Below are 20,850 nucleotides of genomic sequence, written 5' to 3'. Positions count from 1 at the left end.
AAAGCCACAGTACATTCTTTAACCGATATATGCACCAGTGACTGCTCTGAAATATACAGTGTGCAGATGTATGAAGAGTCGACAAGCTTCAGCAACACGATTTAATTCGATGACCACTGACTGGGCATATCGCAATCACTGTTTTGCCTTCTGAGCACAAGACTCCAATGAGAAGTTAAATTGTTTAATCACTTATTCTATAGTCGGGTACAACTTTAGAAAAAAGGGCCGTGTGCTCCTCCAAGGCGGATGCCCACGAGCCTCGACCAATGGGTGCGCACTCTAAACTGATGTCATGAGCCGGACGTCCGGTGACTCCACTGATGGAGAAGATGGCCATGTGCACTTTAACTGGGCCAAGTTACGTCAGTCGTGTGCATCTGCCCCTCGTCAGAGTGAATTCCCAAATTGTTTGTGGTGGTCTATCATGCTGGAAACAGTATTGCGAGATTACAATGCACCATTTGTGCTGCGTGCGTTTATTCTGAGCAGTGATTCGGTGACGAAAAATTGCAGCAAGCATTGCTGATGCTACGCTACGCAAACTGGCAAGGCTGCAGGCTTGCAAAAAAGAAAGAAAAAGAAACCCATGAAAAAGAACGAAAGAAATCTATCGCATTCTTGAAAATAAGTTTGTGAGAACCTAAAGCCCCCAAAATATAAATCTTATGCTATTTCAAACCAACGATATTTCTTTAAATTGATGAATAAAGCATTTTTGTATCATTCCTGCCTCGTTCGTCTTCTCGCTGCAGGTTTGTAATCGTTTCAATAAATGCATTTTTTAAGTTCTTGTTAGATAGCAACTGATTCATCTTAAGCTCGGAAAACGAGTAGTAAATGTGCCATGTACATGTAAACCAGTGCAAAAGCCATGTAGAGCTGCTCTTTCTTCTTTTGTCCCTTGTAATGAAGCTAATAAGCAGACGACACGCAGCATTGTAGAAGGCACAGGGTTATTTTTTTCTCGCGATTCGGCATGTGCTGTAGCATTCCAATCACGAGAGCTCTATCAAAGCAGTCATCAAAATACAAAAGTATTTATTTATACCGAGAATTACATGTTTTAGAAGCGTGGTTTTTTGAGTGAGACTATTTTAGTCGCGGAGGCAATTGGTTGTCACGCTTCGGTCATCTGGGCATGGCCTCCCCTTCTTTCTAAAGTTGTACCCGACTATAGTAGTGTTTTAGCATCTTTAGTGTCAGTACACCATGACATACATTGCTCACAGGGTGCATTCAAACTTATTTTTAATCTCATTGTCATGAATTTTCTATATCACTTCACCATTTTTCTCAAAGACTGGTGAGAACCTCACTTAAGGCATACTTCTGTGCTTTTCTTTCACAATAAACATTCCTTTATGTCCTTTTCTGGTTTTCGACCATCATGACCCATTCTAGCTAAAGAGCCAACCTCTTGTTGGAATCTGCATCGTTACTTCAGTTGCTGAGCATGCCCGTTTATGCACATTTTTCATGACCCTCAACAGTGGCCCGTGTTTCCTGTAAAAAAATTTGGAACCTCTGAGTGAAGGACCTATGATAAATTGGTTTTATCAATGCACCTGGCAAGCTTGTTCAGGAAACTCAAAAGTGTGTTCGGCTTTCAGAAACAATGCTACACCAGCTTAGCTACAGTGCATTCATCATGCCTCAGTGTATCCCGATATCATGTGATCACGAGTTGTGTTTGCCGTGCAGACTCTGATCTTACGATGCTGTTAGTATTTTTTCGAGACTGAAACACAGAGTGGTCTATACATAGTTGTGAGTCAAATGAGTTTTCACACCACACTTGATGGGCACTGGGACACAGGAACCAGGACTCCAGGACTTTGTCAGCATTTCTTTAAGCAACACCCAATTGACAGCAGTATTGTGTCGATTTCATCCTTTCTGAATGTGTTGTTGTGCTTTGGAGCTTTGCACACCTTCACACCTTCAATTGTGTGTGTACTGATATTTGGCTGTGCGGTGAATGACTAGTACTCACTCTGCAGTATGGTAGCCCTCTTGAGGCAGGCCCAGGCAATCACGATGGCTGTGATGATGACAGTAAAGGAGGCCACTACGGGCACAACAAAGTAGGTGCGGTAGTAGAAGGGCATCTCCTCATCCACCAATGAGGGGAATGAGCCACCATCTGCAAATGGAATGGCATATTTCTGAATGCTTGCAAAGAACTGTAAAGGGCTGCATAATGTAAAGGAACAACATGAAGCAACATCCGTTGTAAAACCAGGTTCGACGTATTCACAGTGTATGACGTCTATTAACTGTGAAAGGAAGACAGCACCAGTTTTTTCTTCTTTTTTGTTGCTTGTTGGATAGGAAAGTTGTTACCAACCTTAGCATTCAGTCTTAAAATGAGAATGCACGACTTCGTACAATGTCAGAGTGCATAAACTTATTGATTCTAAGCTGCTATAGATTCTAATACCTGTTTGGGTGGGAAAGCGCACATGTGTGATAAGCCACGCCAGACTAGCTGAAGTGCTTGTGCATGATTCTCTGATTATTGCAGCGGTTAGTTATGCACATATATTGAACACACGGGCTGGTGTCACTGTTAACAACACTCCATGGGGGGCTGAGTGGCTACGCTGTTTTGGCGCTCAATATGAGGATGCAGGCTCGATTCCCAGCTGCACTACACTGGGGCAAAATGTAAAAATGCTCACGTGCTATGGGTCGAGTGTTCATTAACCTCAGGTGGTCGAAATTAATTCACAGCCTCTCACTGTGGCATCTGTGATGGCTACTGTGTTGCTTTAGGACCCCACCAACCAATCAGTGAGCATGAGGTTTGTAAATTTGGAAGCTATTCTATTGTTCAGAGCAAAAGTTGCTTCCTGTGAGCAAGTTTGAGAGCTATCATTTCTTGGAGACAGAACAGAACTTGCCATCAGTTGATAAGTTGCAGAAAACTGCCTGTGCTGGTTGGATAGTGCTGGATAGACAGCTTGGATCACATTTGCCTACAGACCTATGGCCAGCAAAGCAGCATTCACTTATAGACAATCAGACACACCTGCTGTTCGATGAACTACACATGGTTTGTTGCTTCAGGATTTGGTTTGCTCGCAATGCTGAAGTCAACCAGCATGCAAACTCCTTTTTTGGCTTTTGTCTGTGCTCCTGGCACCTCTTTTTCTTTCTTTTGTTGATATTTTCCATAAAAATGGAGAAGGTCAGGAGGAAAAAGCAAATAAAAAAATAAAAGGGAAGCAAAAGACGAGCTGAAAGACCTATAATGCCCCAAGGACGTGATGTTGGCAACAATGTGCAAGAGCCCTGTTACACAATTAGTGCAGCAAATATTATAGTGCCACAATATCACATGCAATTAAAAACTAAATAATACAGTACCATAAATTCACATATAGTTTGACTAACAAAGAACATGTTAGGCAATCAACAAAACCCACTCATGAGCATTCCTGTACCCTGCGCATCTGTGTTGCTGTGTTGAAAGCGTAATTCGGATATGTTTGTTGAAAGCGTAATTGGGATATGTAACAGTCTAAAACACAGAAACCAAAGACTATGTGGCTGCTCATGGCTTGGTGCAATACTGTGGTGTAATATAGGTATAAAAAAATTGGCGGATCCAACACACTGTGGGAATCGATATAAGCGAAGCTTTGTACGCTGTTTGCTTTGATTGACGACAATTAGTGGTGATGTTGGCGGTGAATGTGCAATTTCTTCAGCGTTTAGTCCAATACGAGAGTGGCGAGTTGATGTAAAACGTTGAGTGCACCACTGCTGTTTGTCTGCGTAGTCCACAGAACATGCAGGGAGATGCCTTTCCTTGAGGTATTGTTGTGCATCATTGTTCATAATCTCTGAGAGGGTAGAGCATTCTCATTGCCTCAAATGGCACATCACAGCGTGGCAGAAGTGTTAAACTTTAATTGAATCATGGGGCTGTATGTAATTCAATTAATTACTATAATTGTATGTATACATAGCACACATACGTTGGCGATCTGCGCCATGTTTCGCTGAATAGCGAAGACGCTCCTGTTCCGTGCGACGCTTCTTTTGGGCCTGGGTGTCCTCTATGCTGAGTGCACACTTTCGAGCCATTTTGCTGGTGCGTGCTTATGTATTCCTTCTGCATACGTGACCAGCACGCTGTTTAGACACCAGCTCAAAGCGCTCTCTTCAGGCTATGGACTATTGTAATGTTTACACTACGACAGCGCAGCATGCCACCTCCACAGCCCAGCATCTGCATTTTTGCCGCATACCAAAGCAAGCACAGCACATGCAATACGCACGAACTGTGAAAGGGACACTAAAGGTTACCAGAAACTCAAGTTAAAGTGGTAGAGCAATGTTCTAGAACGTCTAAGGCATCAATATAATCGCGAACAGAGCTTTAGTAACCGAGAAATTGAGGTAAATGCATGACACGATTTGAGACCCCCCAGCGACATTCCGGTACTAGCCCGATGACGAAAGCACTCCTCATAGTTTGTGTTACTAATACTCAACTACTCGTATTAAAAATATCATTTCATTCGATTATAACACGGAAAAAAAATGCTACTTGTTTACGTCTATTCGATTCTAAGAAAAAATAACATTTTGACGTTACCCTTCAGTAATATGGGTGTTCCAAAGGTTTCGTTTTCGCTCGACTCTGCGCGCTCGACTCTGCGCCGCGCACGCTTTGGAGTTTCAGTAGTTTGGTTATCGCGTCGTGCTGTGAGGGTTCTGCTGGCTCGCGAAACTTTCATTTGGAACAAGCAGCGAGAATGCCACGTCCATGTGATGTCGTGGGAAGCCCTCGTTGCTTTCCCGCTCCGGAGAGCCGGTGTCGAGGCCGCCGTCGTAGTACGCAACGACGCCGGCAGTGCGAGCCCTCATCAGCAGGTCGCGCTCGTCGGTGCTCAAATCGCTGAAGTTGAGTCCATTATCGCGAGCCAATCTGTCGGTGTCCGGGTCCATTGCGACGAGTGTCGAAGTTTGCGTCATAGAATGAAGTACCCGCTTATGGGCGTCTTGCGCTGGAGTTTGAGGTATAGTAGCGGCGCCTGGTGGCTGTGCGGGAAACGACATCTGGGTCGTGCCAGCTTGGGTCGTATTGAGCCCTGGTTGTGGCGAAGCACTTTTCTAGGCCGAGTTTTGCGTCGATTCGCACTTTTTTATGCCCTGTTGCGAGTGCGAAAAGGCTCGTCGCTTCTCACAGACCACGCCGACCACGCTGCGAGCTCGCCGCAGCCTATAGTTTAACGAAAACGGACTCTCCGTGTGCCGTGGGACGTAATGTGGGACGTAATTAGTTTCTCCTTCCGCTAGCCACCATACTCCCGCTTTCGTTCTGCTGTCGGCTCTGTCTTGGCTCTGTTTCTGGCCGCGCGTTTGCGTTTTTGCGCAGAAAAGCCGTAGCGCCGTCTGCGGACGCCGTTCTACTCACCGATGGCGCAACGTCACTACGAGACCATGATGTCAGTACTCCTCGATCGGAGGGCGGGTGATTTGAACTACGCTAGAGGTACGCAGACGCTTCAGAACGCATTTTCTCTTAAAATAAGTCTCTCCTTGGCACGAAACAAGCGTTTCGAGGTTTCTGTGATAGTATTTCAACAGTCCACGTTGACTTAATAGTAAACTTTAGTGTCCCTTGAAATGCTGGAGTGGTGGTGCCGACTGGGATACGCGGAGTCGAGCACCATCTGATGGTATTACAAGAAACCCAGCGGCATGTGAGGCAAGACCATTACAGCAGCGCCCGGAAATTAGGGAGAAGAGCCAAAGAAAGCTTCGCTTTAAAGGGCCTCTCACCAGGTCTGGACATTTTGAGCTGACAAGCGTAGAGCATACAATGCGCACCAATGATCGTGTTTGCAAAGAATTACATTGCTATGCGCCGCGGAAAGGTCTGAAATTTCAATACAACGCCATTTTCCCTTCTCCACGCTGCCGCTGCGGTCCAAGCTGAACGGTTACGTACTCGCGTCTCTGCGCCTACGTACTCAGGTCCGCAGTGTGACGTCGCTTGTAGTGACACGTGACTTCGAGAATTATTCAAGGCACCATCTGTCATTTGTGTGATCTATTGCTTGAATTTGACGAATTGAAGTTTAGAGACATGATGAAACACACAAATGGAATGTCTGCGTGTGTTTTGTTTTCGCACCGAAGCAAGAGAGATGTACTTCCGCTTCGTCAACTTGTTCGCACGGTCATGCAGTCACGTGCGCAGGTACCGAAACTATGCCATTTTCTACCGTGTTCCAGTGTGTGATCATGCTCTGCAATCCGCTTACTGAATTATACCACTAGTCATGAGTCCTTGTGCACAGCGTGCAAAATTGTGTGCTGCGCGAAACCAGAGAATCACAACAGCTTGTGCGCAGCGCTGCAAAAAAGAAGTGAAGAGCAAAAAAAAAGTGAAGGCGGGGCCCATGATGTATGTGTCATGCGATCCTCGAGGTCCAGTGTAGAAGAATGCAGGGAAGGAATTTCTCTTGCGGAGGCTTGACGGGGCGAATGGAGAGAGTGTCTCGCTATGCAGTGGAGCTCGCCTCCTGAAATCACGGGTTCGCGGCACTGAAATATTTCTACCTCAGCTATTAATGCGCTGATTAAAAAATGTTTTTGTCAGAACACCCCCTAGAGGACACGTAACAACTTTCAGCGTATAACCAAAATTTGCTATTGGGCCTGGTGAGGGGCCCTTTAAAATAATGTGAAGCTGTGCATCTTCTTGTGACATCTTGCAAAGCCCATATGTAAGACCTGGAAACTCACCTTAATACATTTAATAATAATAATAAAAAAAAAAGACCAGCAAAATCGCCAGAAAGTTATCCTGCACCCCCTTCCACGTTCCACCTCCACCCCCTTCCACCTTCCACCTGCACCCCCTTCCACCTGTAAAATCTGCACCTACGGTGCAGATTATATAGCACATTATGGATTAGTGGTACATGAACAAGGCCAGTTAGACACCTTAGCCCCCTATCATGGGGGCTCCTGGCTCGGCATGCATAATAAGTGATCTTCTGGCTTGGAGATGACGGATTCTTGTGTACCTGCAACATTCTTAAAGGAGCACTGAGAGAAAATTTTCATCTCGATTTTATTGCTTCATTAGCTAGCTGGCAGCCCAGTAATTAAACTATAATGTGCCAATTCCTGGAGAGCATAGCAAATAATTAATTACATTACCTTTTCACATGACAAGTTCCAAATGCCCCCCCAAGAGCAGTGTGGCTTTGGACATGAAAAAGGCGACCCATTATATCACCAAAACCTGTTGTGGCAATCTTGTCCTACATGACAGCACCAACGCATACCGACACATTACGGCCGTGCTGTGAAAACCTGAGAACACGCAGCACTCGACAGGGTAAGAGGGAGGTGCCTGTCCTCCTGTGTTTCAAAGAGAAGTGAACAGTGCCACTTTTCGGCTGCGTGGTAATTATAAGGCCTTTAACAACCACACCCCGCACCTCTGCTTTCAATGATGTGGGGAGTCTCCTTTTTCACATCCGAAGCAGCACTCCCTTAAAGGGCACCCCTGGCATAACAGCACATCACCTGAAATTTCTGTCTGCAAGCTTAGCGAAGTGCCAACAACTCTGAGCACACCTTTATTGCCTTTAAGGCCTTCCTGCTGTTGCTATTTCTACTTGTACTCTGCAAGGCATGCATCCTAGCCAGCGAAGGACTTTCTTCTGAGGAATACCTGGCCAGAGGGAGGGTAGATCGAAATCTGAAATTTGTGTAATCGGAGTTTTTATGTCACTTTAATGCTTTTGATTTGCTAGACTCAGCAGTTCTCTTGTCTATTTGCTTCCTGTCTCGCAGTGTTGTGATACACAATTCTATAGAATTTGTATGTACTATTTGCCACCTTTTAGGCACACTTTGTTAGATGAGGAAGGAATAGAAGTGAGGATCAATGGGCAGGTATTTCAGCAACCTGCAATACACAGATGACATTGTCCCATTCAATGACAGAGGTGGCTTGCAGCAAATTATTGATATAGGACCTTAACGAAATCCAACAATAGGTCTGCGGATTCATATGCAGAAGACTAAGTTTGTTCAAGAATCTGGCAAGCAAGTGAGAATTGGTGTTTAGGAGTCAGCCCTTAGAATCTGTGGAACAATATGTTTATCTGGGCCACTTAATCACAGGAGATCCTGATTATGAGAAGGAAATTTACAGAGGAATAAAAATGGGTTGGACCCCATACAGTAGACATTACCAAGTCGACCGGTAGTTTACCGCATTGCTTAAAAGGAAAAGTGTGCAGTTGCACCACTTTGCTGTTACAAACACATATAGAGCAGAAACCTGTAGGTTAAGCTTGAGAAGAAGTTGGAGTGCCCTACGAGTGATCGAAAGAAATATGATACGTGTAACAATAACAGGCAGGAAGACAGTGGTGTGGATTAGAGAGCAAGTGGGGGTAGCCAATACTTTGGCAAACATTAAGAGGACAAAATGGAGTTGGTCAGGACATGTAATGCTTAAAAAAAGATAACCAAGGGCCTATTAGAGTTGCTGAATGGGTGCCAAGACAAGGAAAGTGGAGTGGGAGGATGGCAAAGAATTAGGCGCTGTGACAAAATTAGAAAACTTGTAGTGATAAGATGGTGTCAGCTGCCACAGGACAGGGGTAAGTGAAGATTGCTGGCAGAAGCCTCTGTACTGCAGCGCACGTAAATCAGGTGGTGGTGGTGGTGGTGGTGGTGGTGGTGGTGGTGATGATGATGATGCATGTGTCAGTGTTTTGTCCAGATTTGACCTATGTCAGAGCCCGGTCACCTGTGAGCCACTTGGAGCGCGTAAGATTTGAAAACAGTGGAGCTTCACAGAGTACAGGAACCACAGTTTGTGATGATTCTTTCCATTTTACGTTTTTTTTTGTGCTTCATAATAGGATGGCATAAAGCCACACTTTGGTTATCACTGGCACCCAGTGCGACAATGGATGGAATATACGATACATATATAATGGAATGGTAGATAGATGGAATATAATAACGAATAGGATAAGATGGCCCCAGGACAGCACTGCATCACGTAAGCGTGACTAGGTCGGCAGGACCAAAAGTGACACGAAAGCAGCTCTCACCTGAGAGGTGTGTGACGGCGGGCAGGTCATGCGAGAAGTCTCCACGGCCGTACAGATTGAAGGCGGCCATACGGAAGTTGTAGCGGGTGCCGCTGCGCAGCTCCGTCAGCGTCACCGTGTCCTTGGTGGCCGGGATGTGCAACTGCCGCTTGTCGCCGTCGTCGGTGCCATACTGGATCTCGTACTCTGCACGGGGCGAGCGGTGAGCATTTGGAAAAAGTGCCACTGGGTGTTGCCTTATCCAGGGCACATCAGTCAGCCATAGCTTGTTTGCCTTAATTATGTGAACATTAGCACCAAGTCAGGTCTTCGAGATCCATATATACAAGACGGCATCTGTGCAAAGAAGATTCTGTGTTCTTTCCTTTGTTACTTTGTGATATTTAGTTGTCAAGATCAGATTAATATTGTACGGTGCTGGGACACCATTTTCTTGTTCGAATGCCTTGCTATGCTGTATCCCTATATAAGGTGATGATGAGGCCCTTCATGCAGGATGTTCGCAGTGGTACTGTCATCTGAGGATGGGATTTTACAAAAGTTGTTGCTATGCGAAGAAAATTTTGTTTAGTTACATCACATAATGTTTGATTACTCATTACAATGAGTGGATCAGATTACTTCATAGAAGAAGTGGTCCTTCACAGTATGGCCATGAGCTGGCTTTGTCCTGATAAAATGATCTTGCACTTTGGTGGTGGCACTAAGCCTGTTTGCAGCATTCTCACTCTGAGCAGCCGTTCGTGCAAATTTACTTGGGTACCGCCTTCAGACCTTAGCTTGCAGAACTTCCCTATCTTGGAACAGTTCTTTACATGTTATATTCTCAGTTCGTGCAAACACTGCGATGAAAATCAGGCCACCTTCCAGTCGCAATGCAACCAATCGCGTTTTGCATGCGTCTCAAGCACAAGCTACTGGCGTGATCAACATCGGCTCTCTGCGTTTACTGTTTTTAACGCAAATAGCTGTTTCGCCAGCTTTTATGGGGGTTGGCAGTGGTCAGACTTTCACTGCCGACTGTGGTGCTGATGCAAAAGGCCAACTGTCCTTGAGCTCTCTGAAATATACATGCTTTTGTGTGAGCACTTTGGGCCATCTGAAGCTTTAGATGCTGTGGTAGTGCACTCGGAGAGGAACAGCCTTGCTCTTCTCCTGCCGCCCTCTCCCTCTCTGGTGGCGACGGGAGAGGGTGGCAGTTGACTTTCGTTCTGCTAAAATTGACACACACATGACAAATTGTGTATAGCCGCTCACACTACCGTTACAAATATGCTGGTTAACGGTTCTGTTCTCTACAGAACCACACAGTGAAACAACAAATGCTACCCAAGTATCCTCACTGCAACAAAAGTACACATTCAAGCGCATCACTCCTTTAATAAAGTGAACAGCCTTCTAGATGCATTCAGCTGTTTGCTTAACATTGACAATCATTGTCGAGGAGTTCTAAATTTTTCAGCAGCGTCATTGGGTCTATCTATGTTCCATTGTAGATGGTGAAAAGAGCGATAATCCCAGCACACCTTGCTGCATTCATAGTGGCTACGGCAGCACAAAGCAGAGGAATTTAGCTCCACTCTATCCTGCACGTGACAATTTGATGCGAGAGCAGCCAAAGTAAATTCAGTGAAACACATAAAAGTGGGCACACATGTTGCTATAGGCTAAAATTTCCAGCACCTGAAGGCAGTCGCCATATGTATGGTGATGATGAGGATGATAGCGTGAGAGTTGCCTGGGAACTGTGGGTATGGTGCGGGCGGCAACGGGCCGCAGCATGGTTGCAGTTGATTTGCTCATTTGCATGTGATGGCAATTTCAAGAGCGTTGCAGCCTCCTTGTCATCGCTGGAGGCTGTTAAACCTGACTTCTTTAACACGATCGCATTTAATATGACAGATTTATACCGTGGAGGTAATTTAGTGAGAACAACCTGCAGTGTCTTCTGCTTCAACGGAGATGCATGTTGTTTGTGTCACTGCAGTTGCAACGTCGTATAGTTGCCCAAGCTTTCTTTTTCTGCGAGATCTGCATATTTATAGCAGTTTTAAGCACAGGAGGCAGTGTGCAAAGGGACTGTACAGCATCTAGTATGCTGTACATCTTTTAGAAGACGAGTAGCATGTTAGTGCTGCATGCTACCACCATACGTTGTGCTGCACTTTTCAACTTGCTTTGTCATCACGGTATGCTTTGAGCAACCACAACCGATATGCACACAGTCGCAGGGAAAAGTCTAGTGCTTACGTAGGTTACACAAGTTTACATGTCAGACACAAAGCAGGTATGAGCAGCATGGTCTGTATAATCTCTCTCCACACTGACAACCAACACACTCAGCAACATAACCAATTAAGGGGCCAGTGCAGCGTGCGTGAGATAAAAGCAATACATTTAAAATCGCTTGTGCTGCGAGATACAAGTGCCCAATTTTCGTAAGCTTTTATATCTTAAATTCCAGTTAATGCGCTCCGAAGTCTAAACATATGCCTGAATGTCTATCTGTACGAGTTTGTGGGCTGGCTTATCACGAATGTACGAGAAGATGAAAGCTTGCTTTGGTGCATTGTCGCAAATTCTACCTGCTAAGAATTAGCGTTGTTGAAATGACAAATGAAAAAAAAATGTGCTGAATGGATGACTGTGCACTTTGTTTTGCTTAGTGCTGTGTGTATTTGGAATTTTCATTTCAATTGTACGGGCATGGCATTTTTTTATGTATAAATTACATTGGTTTATTCTTTATTATTTTATCCATATATAATAATTCACTTATTGTTCATATGCGACGTGATTAGGGTGGCATCCATATTTGACTGCCAGCAGACTTATGTACTTTGGCAACCGGTGTGTCTGAATTCCAAAGCACTGGGCCTGTGGCATTTCCCAACTTCTGTAATTTTGGTACATCTGCGATCAGGAATTTCTTGGTCGGATCAGGAAACATGTTTCTAAATTTCTTTGAAAATTGCTGTCATGAAAGCAGCCGAACCAGTTCAATGGCCATTTCCTCAATATGAGAGAGAGTGCATGTACTCCATTCCAAGCATAGCAGGCAGCGAACACTTGAAACTTGACGTCTATAGTGACGTCTATAATTGCTTGTGACAAAGAATACTGCATCACATTGAAAGAAATATGTAGGTACAATCGCCGATTGATTTTTCGGACTCCAAAAATTCGGACCATGCTCGATTATTCGGTCTGCTTCGCGGCACCACCATTCTCCCCATAGACCATGATGTATTGGCCTCGAGCTCCACCACTGGAAAAGCTGGTGCCACCGTCGGCGTGACGTGCTATTAGGGATCACGTGGACATAGCGGCCGCGTCGGCTGCTTCGGGAGCGCCGAAGCGAGCTGAAAACGAGAGTTTAAATTCCCTCGTACGCTGCGGATCTCAATTAGTGGCGAGATTTTCCCGCTTAGAGTGTCTCCTTTACAACGTTTGAAAGCACTAGAATAGGCAGTGGGTGCCTTTGAAGGCGCGCAACATGGTAGGCTACTGCTAGGTGCCGCAGTGCCGGACGTACGCAATGGAGCCTGGTGTCAGCCTTATTCACACGTAGCCGCAGGAAAAGAAGCTGCGTGAAGCTTGGCTCGCGAAACATAAAACCAGCAAACAGTCATCGGCTACAACTCGGGTATGCAGCAAGCACAAACGCGAGGAAGATTTCTGCTACGGCGCCGGGTCTGCGATGTTCGGAAAACGCGCACTGAGACGCTTGCCCGAGTCACTGCCCGACTAATGTCATGACAGTTGGTCTATAAACTTGTCGATGCTATAGATACTGGCAAGTTCACTGGAGTGGAAAGGGAGCGGTAAGCAGCACATTAAAAAAAGCATGGCATATGGTCATGTTTGTGTTATGAATTAATGCACTGGATTACAAAAAAAAAAAGCAGCGAGACATCGCACGCTGAGAACACCGATAAACATACAGTGCAACGCAACTCGAGAAATAATATGGAAATGCCCAAGAATTTAGAAGAAAAAAAATATTGAATCGTCGTGACGGCACATCCGTCGCCTACAGGCGTCGAAGTCTCTACAATGAAATTATTTTTGAATAGCTCTGATAGCAACCAGGCAACAATGGTTGCTTGTATACTGTCAAATGCTCATATTCTGCGGCCTAAAGCTCATGGCACGGTGGGAAAGTGAAGCTGCGCGGACAAGCATGCAGACATGCAGTCGGTCGCTGTGAATCTGTGCGATCGCTGCATTGAGGCTTCATTCTATTACGCTCCATTTAGTTATACAAACACTATAAGAACATATTTCGCATAGTTTGCTCTCAGCGTTTACCTACCTTTCACGCAAAAAGCCGGTTCGGGAGACTCCATCGCGGCGACTGCACGCAGTGGCGTTCGCTGTACGTATTCGGTAAAGAGATAGCGTCTGTAAACGATTCTGTGCTTTCAGTTTGCCCAAGATTATTATTTAGACAGTAAAAAACTTCTCTCGTTTCGAAAGTACTTGAAGAAATGTCCGGGAGAGCTCACGCATGGTGTTTTCAGCGAGCGCTGGCAGCAAAACCTATGAGGAGCGCACCACGTGATCCCTCATACTACGCCAGCGAGGCGCTTCCGATAGATGGTGACTCCGTAACTCTTCGCCGCCAGTATAACAAGTGCCGAAAGTTCGGACACCTTGCAACCTCTTGTCCGATTTTTCGGACACTCCTTGAGCCAACTCGATCGAGAGCACCATGCACTGACTCTGACCAGTGCATGGTTCGACTTGCTGAACGCCATTTTTGTTTTGAACGGAGCCTCCTTGCTGCCCCACGAAGTGGCGCTACTGGAAATCCCCGCTCATCATCGTTTCCGCCTGGTTCGATAGAGTTGCAACAGCAGTTCCGGCCTCAGCCTAGGAAGCCAAGTCAAGACAATCCAGCAGCTGATTTGTTCGTTTCTTCGTGCACGACACTGCGAGCAGGCCACGTTTTTCGTTTTTGGAACTGGTGTCAGCATGACGGCGTGGTAGTGTTTGCTTTATGTGCTGTATCGAGGTTGCGGTGATGCAACGTGGCATACGGAAACATTGTGTGAAGTGTCTAATGGCGCCGACAGTGCCCGCACAGACTGCGCTGGGGCATGCCGGCAAGCGGGTACCGGGAGGCCTAGGATTTGTTGCCTTCCAATGTGCTCCCTACTAACGCCGAAAATATTCTGCGGAGACCTGCACAGTGGTTGCATTGCAATTCCGGACATCGTCTCATTTGACAGTTTCACAGGTGCTCACACTGCTGTACTAAGATGCGCAAAACTCGATGACGGCGAGATCATTCGTCAGGTTTCTGCTGCACCGCCGGACAATGACTTTAAGTCGGAAGATGACGCACCATGTGCTGCACTGCCGTCACATGCAGAGCGTGTACAAGCAGTGACTGTGCTTTCAGCCGTCTGTAGTGACCGTATGACCCTCTCCGAAATTTAGGCTTATCTGATAACAGCATGCAACGCCGCATTCACGATTTGTTAAAGCCTACTGCCGAGCCAGAATAAGTGCCTGGAAATAAAGGATTTCTTTCTTTTTTTTTTTTCTTAATCTGCTTTTTCGGACACCTGTTTATTCGGATATTTCCACAGTCCCCGTGAGGTCCGAATAAACGGTCGGTGACAGTATACATAATCTAATGCTACGTAAGTCTCATACCTGTAGGTCGTAAATATCACGTAATCATCCCACCTAGATTTATACGCTAATGAATGAGTGGAATGATCGATTTCTGTGACCAGCGGACACGGTGTGCCACTTACGCTCACAACTAAAATGTAGTAAATTTCATACTGGAAGCACAGAGGCGCACATATATGTGATTTGATGTACCTGTACGCCCATGAGTTCTACTTGTTATGTGCCAGTTATTTGATAAGAAGTACCGCAAATCAAAAACAACTGCATTGGGAAACTTCTGGAATAAGACTTCTACGGTTACACTAATGTCCCATGTATGCTCCCTGCAGGGGGAGCAGAGTTGCATGTTTGTTTTCACATGCCGCTTGCGCCCTTCTTTGTCAAAGCATAGTTATGCGAGCTGAAAACATTCTTTCTTGCAGAAAAGCCTACTTTATGGCTGTTCTGCTGCCCACCACACCGCCGCCACGCCCCGTACCACTTGTTGCATTGCGTGTCGCATCGGTAGATACAGCTTTGCAGGACATTTTCTTATTACAATAGCAATTATACAGACACTCCAGGTAAATTTTCTTCATCACCGTAAGGTTCCGTATAAAGTCCAAATGCAATAAAAGTCTATCGTGCTCCCCTTTGCTTTTGGAATTAGGGAAAGCATGTGAGCGTGAGCTGAGACGCCTGGCGGTTGCATGTGCAGTCTTTCTGAGCGCCTAGTGCTGGGGGGGGGGCCACATGATATGAAGTTTAGAAGGTGTGTTAAAGCGAGAGGTAGCAGAAGTGTTCGCTCGCCTTTGTTTGCCTCTGTTCGCGGTCATTGAGTGAGATCAGTTCATGTTTTTTTGGGGGCGCACCTGACACCATGCTTAAGTTAATTGCTATCAAACAACAAGTAACGTTCCGAGTGAAACTGCTACTTCTTTTTGGTGGTTCGAGCTTGCGGTGTGACGATTATTAGAGCCTTTTGGAATATCGGTGCTTCCCAGCGCCACTGAGTTGTGGCTGTCACTGGGTGCTGCGCATCAATGTGCACAATGCAGGATGAAAACAGAACATCTAGCAGTTCAGGATAATGTATTAGACAAATTGCACAGTACAAAAGTTGGTAGCCGTCTCAAGCAGCTATTGCGCTCAATTTACCTCGATCTACGTGGAATAGTTGCACGCCTTCTATTAATAGTCGAATGCAAAGTACAGGAGATTTATAGCACTTCCCATTTATCGGGAATCATTGTTTGCTTTAGTTTTTTTTTTTTACCAGTAAAACGAAACTTGTTGACGGCTTATGTGGAATGACCGACAGCACACTGCTGCCACTGGGCCGCGCTTTTCTCCTGCAATCAAGAGGAGTGGCTTCCCTGCATACCTTGGCTATTTCTGCACCCAAGATGCAGACCCATGCACAACTATGCTGGAGCGAGTGTAGGGACACTAGGCTGCACTAGGCTTCCACAGCCTTTTATTTTTTATTATTAACTGTATTTAAGGAGAAGTTAGTGCCTATGCGTGGGGCACTACCAAGTATGAAACAGGGTATAGTTGAGGTACCCCTGCAGTTTGGACATCCTGAACAAAGAGGCGAAGGGCCTCCTTTTGAACGCATTGCAAGCGGAGTCTCTGTGCCGGCTATGCTTTTATGTCATGGCATGGCCTCTGAGATCCTGCGGTGCGGCGCCTGCACAGCACCACGCAATCTCAGAGGTGACGGTTGCGGAAAGCTGCATGAACTTACGTATGACTGGTGACGCGGCGGAGGTAGGACTGTTCCAGTGCAAGCTGACGGAACTGGATGTGATGCCTGTCACTCGCAGGTTCGGCACCGACGGCGGGTCTGCAAGAGAATTGGGTGAAGAGCGGTGACTTGAAGCAAAACACAGACACAGATGTGCACCCGTGAGCAACGATACAAGCAACGACTACTCACGGTGAGCGGTCTGATTCAGATTTCTTTATTTTCGCATTTATTCCTCTTTACAAGGAACACTCTCAAGACTCATTCAGGAGTGCCGTCGCAGCAGTTTAAATGGTGATATAACACCGCACGCACAGTGACAAGAGAGGGAGATGGGGGAGTAAAACAGAGAGAGAGAGCGAGAAAAGGCATGACTCTAGGTTGTTCACACAGCATGCAGTACGGAAGATCCGAGTATGGTTTCCACGTTCGGCAAGTTGCCTTTTCATGAGCCGAGGTGTCTCGGCAGAATACTCGTGATGCCATATTGAGGCGGTGCAGCCTTGTTCACGACTGGCCGCTTTTGTGATAGCCATGGTGTGTCCATTTCCGTCGCCTTGTATTGCGATACCAGCACTAAAAGACAGTACACAAACAGGCAAAGGCGGCACGATACAGGCGCTGCGTTGTGGAAATGTTCCGGTAATGTGTGTTAACTTACGGACCAACTGTCTAAAGCCCTCATTCTTTCGTGTTGCCTTTGTCTCGAGTCCCCTTTTTTACAGCTGGTGTGGGTAATAAAAAACAACATGCAATGAATGCACTAGCATCCATTATCCGCGTCGCTATTTTGTATTTCGCTGCCTGCTGTCCATGGTGCCGAACCGCTTATTGTGGCTGCGCATGGAGTGGCTGAGCGCTGCCGCGCAGGCCCTTTCTTGAAAGCGATCCTTGGTCGGTACTGAATCTAGGTGTGTTGAAGGCTGATGGTTTCGTGTGTGCTGCATTCTCGCCGCTTAGTTCGCGTTGAAGCGAGAGGCAGCACGAAGGTCAAGTCGCTTGCCGCCGCCGCTTTTCCTCGCACCAGGGTTTTGACAGCGAGTTTCCGCGGTCATCGAGTGAGATGCATTCAAGTTTGTCTGTGTGCTCATGACACCATGCTTCTTAACTTAGTCATTAAGCATTAAGGCCGATAAAACATATATTGTTACTTCGTATAGCTGTCTAATAATTTGATGGATAAAATTGGCAGGAACGCCCGTCAACAGCTACAACTCGCTCATCCATGTCGTAATTATCTCTTTTAGGCGTTACTTCCCCCATGTGTCACCGTTCACTCACTTCAACCTTAACACTGGCATTAGGGGATCCCTAAACAAGTATTGTTTGAATACACTATTTTCGTTGGTTTCCACATAAAAGGTTCATTATTAAAAGAGGGAAAGGGTGGTCAAAGTTCTATCTTCTGAATTTCACGCCGGAAGTGCAGCACAGGTACATCATTGTAACGTCGCGAATTTCAAAATATTTCTTCTCATTTGAGCCGTTTATGATGCAGTAAAAGTTCCGGAAAACTTGACATGTTCAGTCTTATGAGCCTCCTTCAGAATGCAGTGTGATCGATTATTACGGGTATCAGTTCAGTAGGCCAGAGCAGACGCCATCAAAGTTCATGACGTCATGACGGGCTGGCGCAGGAAATGCAACGTGGCGTCGCCACCCGTCCTTTGCTTTCACGTCTTTTCTGTCTCACGAAACATCTCACAGCAAGAGCAGCCTTTTTGGCATTGTATAGAATGGTAATTTACAAACACAACTCGAATTATTTCTCTCTTCAGTGTTCCTTCGAAGTGGCACAATATATTTGTGCTAAGCGGAATTCGTTTTAAGCGTACGGCATCCAGCGCTGGACTGACGCTACCCCTGGTCAGTACAGGGACTCGTGGAACAGCGAAAATTTTGACGCTTTCGCATCGACTCGAAGATATCAGTAGGGCAGCAGTTTCGCCTTTCGTACCACGCCGCAGTCTTGTCGGATGAGAAATACATGACAGGCTGATGTAAAGCTGGTTTTGCATGTATTTAACGGGAGCACAAACCATTATGCAGATTGGTCAGACCCAACATGAAGTGTTTCTAAACGCGTAGGTGGGTGTAAACACTACCGGAAATAGTCGTATTTCCTCCACCACCTCTCTTTCTAGATCTCGAACATCAATAATCTTATGTGCGTAAGTACCCTGACACCTTTTTTCGTCTAGCATGTCATATAATACTTATTCCTTTCTCTTTTTCTGTGCTTTCGTATGATTAAGTAGCGTTCGCAAACGAATTAATAGGCTTCCCATAGGAATCAATAGTAAAGCGTGTCCCACTGGACTGACTTCTCAAAAAACAAACCCGCTCGTGGAAAGAATTAGGTTCGTTCAGCTAGCCACCACTGTATTCCATGTGCATGTACTATGTAGTGTATTACGTACCTCCGTTGAGTGTGATGCAGGCGACCTCCTCGGAGGCCGGCCCTGAGCCCACCTCGTTGAAGGCCTTGAGCATGAAGCGGTATGTGGAGGCTGCCTGGAGGCCCCGGAACGTGCGCTGCTCGGTGTCCCTGTTGACCGTGTCGTGCACAAATGGTGTGCCGTCCATCTTGTGGCCGATGTAGTAGCCCTTCAGCTCGCCGTTCAGCTGGTCTGCCGGAGGGGGCTGTATGGTGGGGGCGTGCGCAGCGGGAACCATAGTAAACCATTGCGACTGAGTGTGCCGGGATGGCTGGCCAAGAAAGCCTATGATCACGCAAGACCGTAAGCTTTGAATAGAACTGGTCGTCTCGTGTAAGAAGTGCGCAAACCGGAGCAGTGGACGCTCCATGTGCAAGTCGCACGTTTTGAGTTTGTCAACCACCGAAGCTAGCTGAAAGTCTCGAAGGCACTTTGTAAATCTCACCGTGCATATTGCTCAAACAGCGATGGATCGCGCGAGGCCCACAAAACAACAGCAATGACAACCTGCGTCACCGAATGGTATCGGGACTGTACATCATGTGCTAAGCCTTGTACATCTCATTGCGCGCGACAGAGGTACTTAGGAAAAGAAGCCGGCTTGTGCTGTGAGCAGGAGCAAGACGTCGCGGAAAAAAAAAGCAATATTTTAATGTATCGCTAAGTTCCGCTATGGTAACAGTGTTGCTGTGGCTATCAGTGAAATCACGTACACCAGGAAGGGAAACAGCAAAAGAAACCGCAAGCTCCCACCCGTGCAAGTCTGAATCGGGTTGGAAAGTTACTGTTTTGACACAGCGTTCAGATGTGTACTGGTGTGTCCGCGCTGTAGCTGTGGCGTTCTGTTTCAGAGCACGGTGTTGTGGTTTGGATTCCCGGCAGCGGTGATAGCAAATTAGCACGCTCGTGCGGCATGGTTTAGGTGCACGCTAGGCAACCCCATGTGGTCGAAATTGAGACGCTTACACAATGGCATGCCTCATAGCTGACTGTGTAGCTTTGGAAACGTTATAAGCCCAAAAATTCATCGAGTTTTGTTGTGTTCCGAAATTGCTGCATGGCAGGGTCTTGTGACGTTCTTTTAAGGTGTCTCGTCAGTGGACTTCAGTATCATTGTATTTCCTTTTCTGGGCAACTCTGTGTAGACTGCAGCCGTTTACATTGTCGCTGGGCCGTGCTTTCGGTACAGCATATTTGAAATCGGCGCGAGAAACGGTCACGGCTGCAGGAAAAGAAGGACACAGCATCAGTGTTCAAACTGCGTCCTTCTCTTCGTGTTGCCGTCGCCTTCCACGCACGATTTCAAGTATGCGTACCCTCCAGCTATCCCAGCTTTCTGTACCATGATTCCGGTAGTACCGCAAACGGGCCGAAGGAGCCTCGTTACACAACTTGATAGGAATACGAGAGGTCACTCACCTCCCAGGACACCTTGATGTTCCGGGTGTCGAGGGCCTCGCACTGGACGTTCATAGGCGGCGCGCTGGGCTCTGCGAGTGCGGGTACACAACATCTGTATTGGAGTGGCCAAGAGACTTGGAGTACACGCATGCTGGCTGTATACAGTATGACGGCGCACGCAGTCGCGTGCAACGGTGATGCTCAAAAAAGTGACGGGACAGTTTCAAGCACATGCACGCGAGCACGATGGCGGCGACCACCTGCGATCGACATTGCGGAGAAAAAAAAAGGGTATTAAATCTGGCTCTGAGAAGGCATAATTCTCTTTGCTTTGTTTTTAAATATATGAAACGGCCTTGCTACCCCGAGCACATGTTTGTTCATTGGCTGTTAGTTTTATGACAAGACATGTCTTTGAAACTCCCGTTATCTGTAGGGTGTCCCAGCTAACGTTATCCAAGCTGTTCAAGGGAAAAACAGAAGAAAACAAAATGGTGCGAGGTACGATTTTAACGCCTATGGTGTTCAA

At 46.4% G+C, this 20,850-nt stretch overlaps 2 protein-coding genes across 11 annotated transcripts in view; one reads left to right on the top strand and one right to left on the bottom strand.

Annotated features, from left to right (window-relative positions):
• LOC140213109 (uncharacterized) overlaps positions 1-20,850 on the top strand; it is a 292,692-nt gene that overhangs the window by 13,038 nt on the left and 258,804 nt on the right. For all 5 annotated transcript variants that reach the window (XR_011890047.1, XM_072284240.1, XM_072284241.1 and 2 more), the window contains exon 2: positions 16,562-16,675. Coding sequence is in view for 4 of the 5 variants with exons in the window: in XM_072284240.1 (XP_072140341.1) it covers positions 16,634-16,675 (42 nt within the window). In the remaining variant the exon portion in view is untranslated. The remainder of the gene's footprint in view (positions 1-16,561; positions 16,676-20,850) is intronic.
• Positions 1-20,850, bottom strand: part of LOC126528334 (cell adhesion molecule Dscam1-like) — a 124,250-nt gene that overhangs the window by 8,590 nt on the left and 94,810 nt on the right. For all 6 annotated transcript variants that reach the window (XM_072284238.1, XM_072284239.1, XM_055069271.1 and 3 more), the window contains 5 exons: positions 20,340-20,410; positions 18,903-19,125; positions 16,483-16,581; positions 9,108-9,293; positions 1,997-2,146 (listed from right to left, as the gene is read on the bottom strand). In XM_072284238.1, the coding sequence (XP_072140339.1) occupies positions 1,997-2,146; positions 9,108-9,293; positions 16,483-16,581; positions 18,903-19,125; positions 20,340-20,410 (729 nt within the window). The remainder of the gene's footprint in view (positions 1-1,996; positions 2,147-9,107; positions 9,294-16,482; positions 16,582-18,902; positions 19,126-20,339; positions 20,411-20,850) is intronic.

The sequence above is a fragment of the Dermacentor andersoni genome, chromosome 9, assembly GCF_023375885.2.
Source record: "Dermacentor andersoni chromosome 9, qqDerAnde1_hic_scaffold, whole genome shotgun sequence".
NCBI lineage: Eukaryota > Metazoa > Arthropoda > Arachnida > Ixodida > Ixodidae > Dermacentor > Dermacentor andersoni.
The sequence above is the reverse complement of the archived record's forward strand: the minus strand, read 5'-3'. Positions and strand labels throughout refer to the sequence as shown.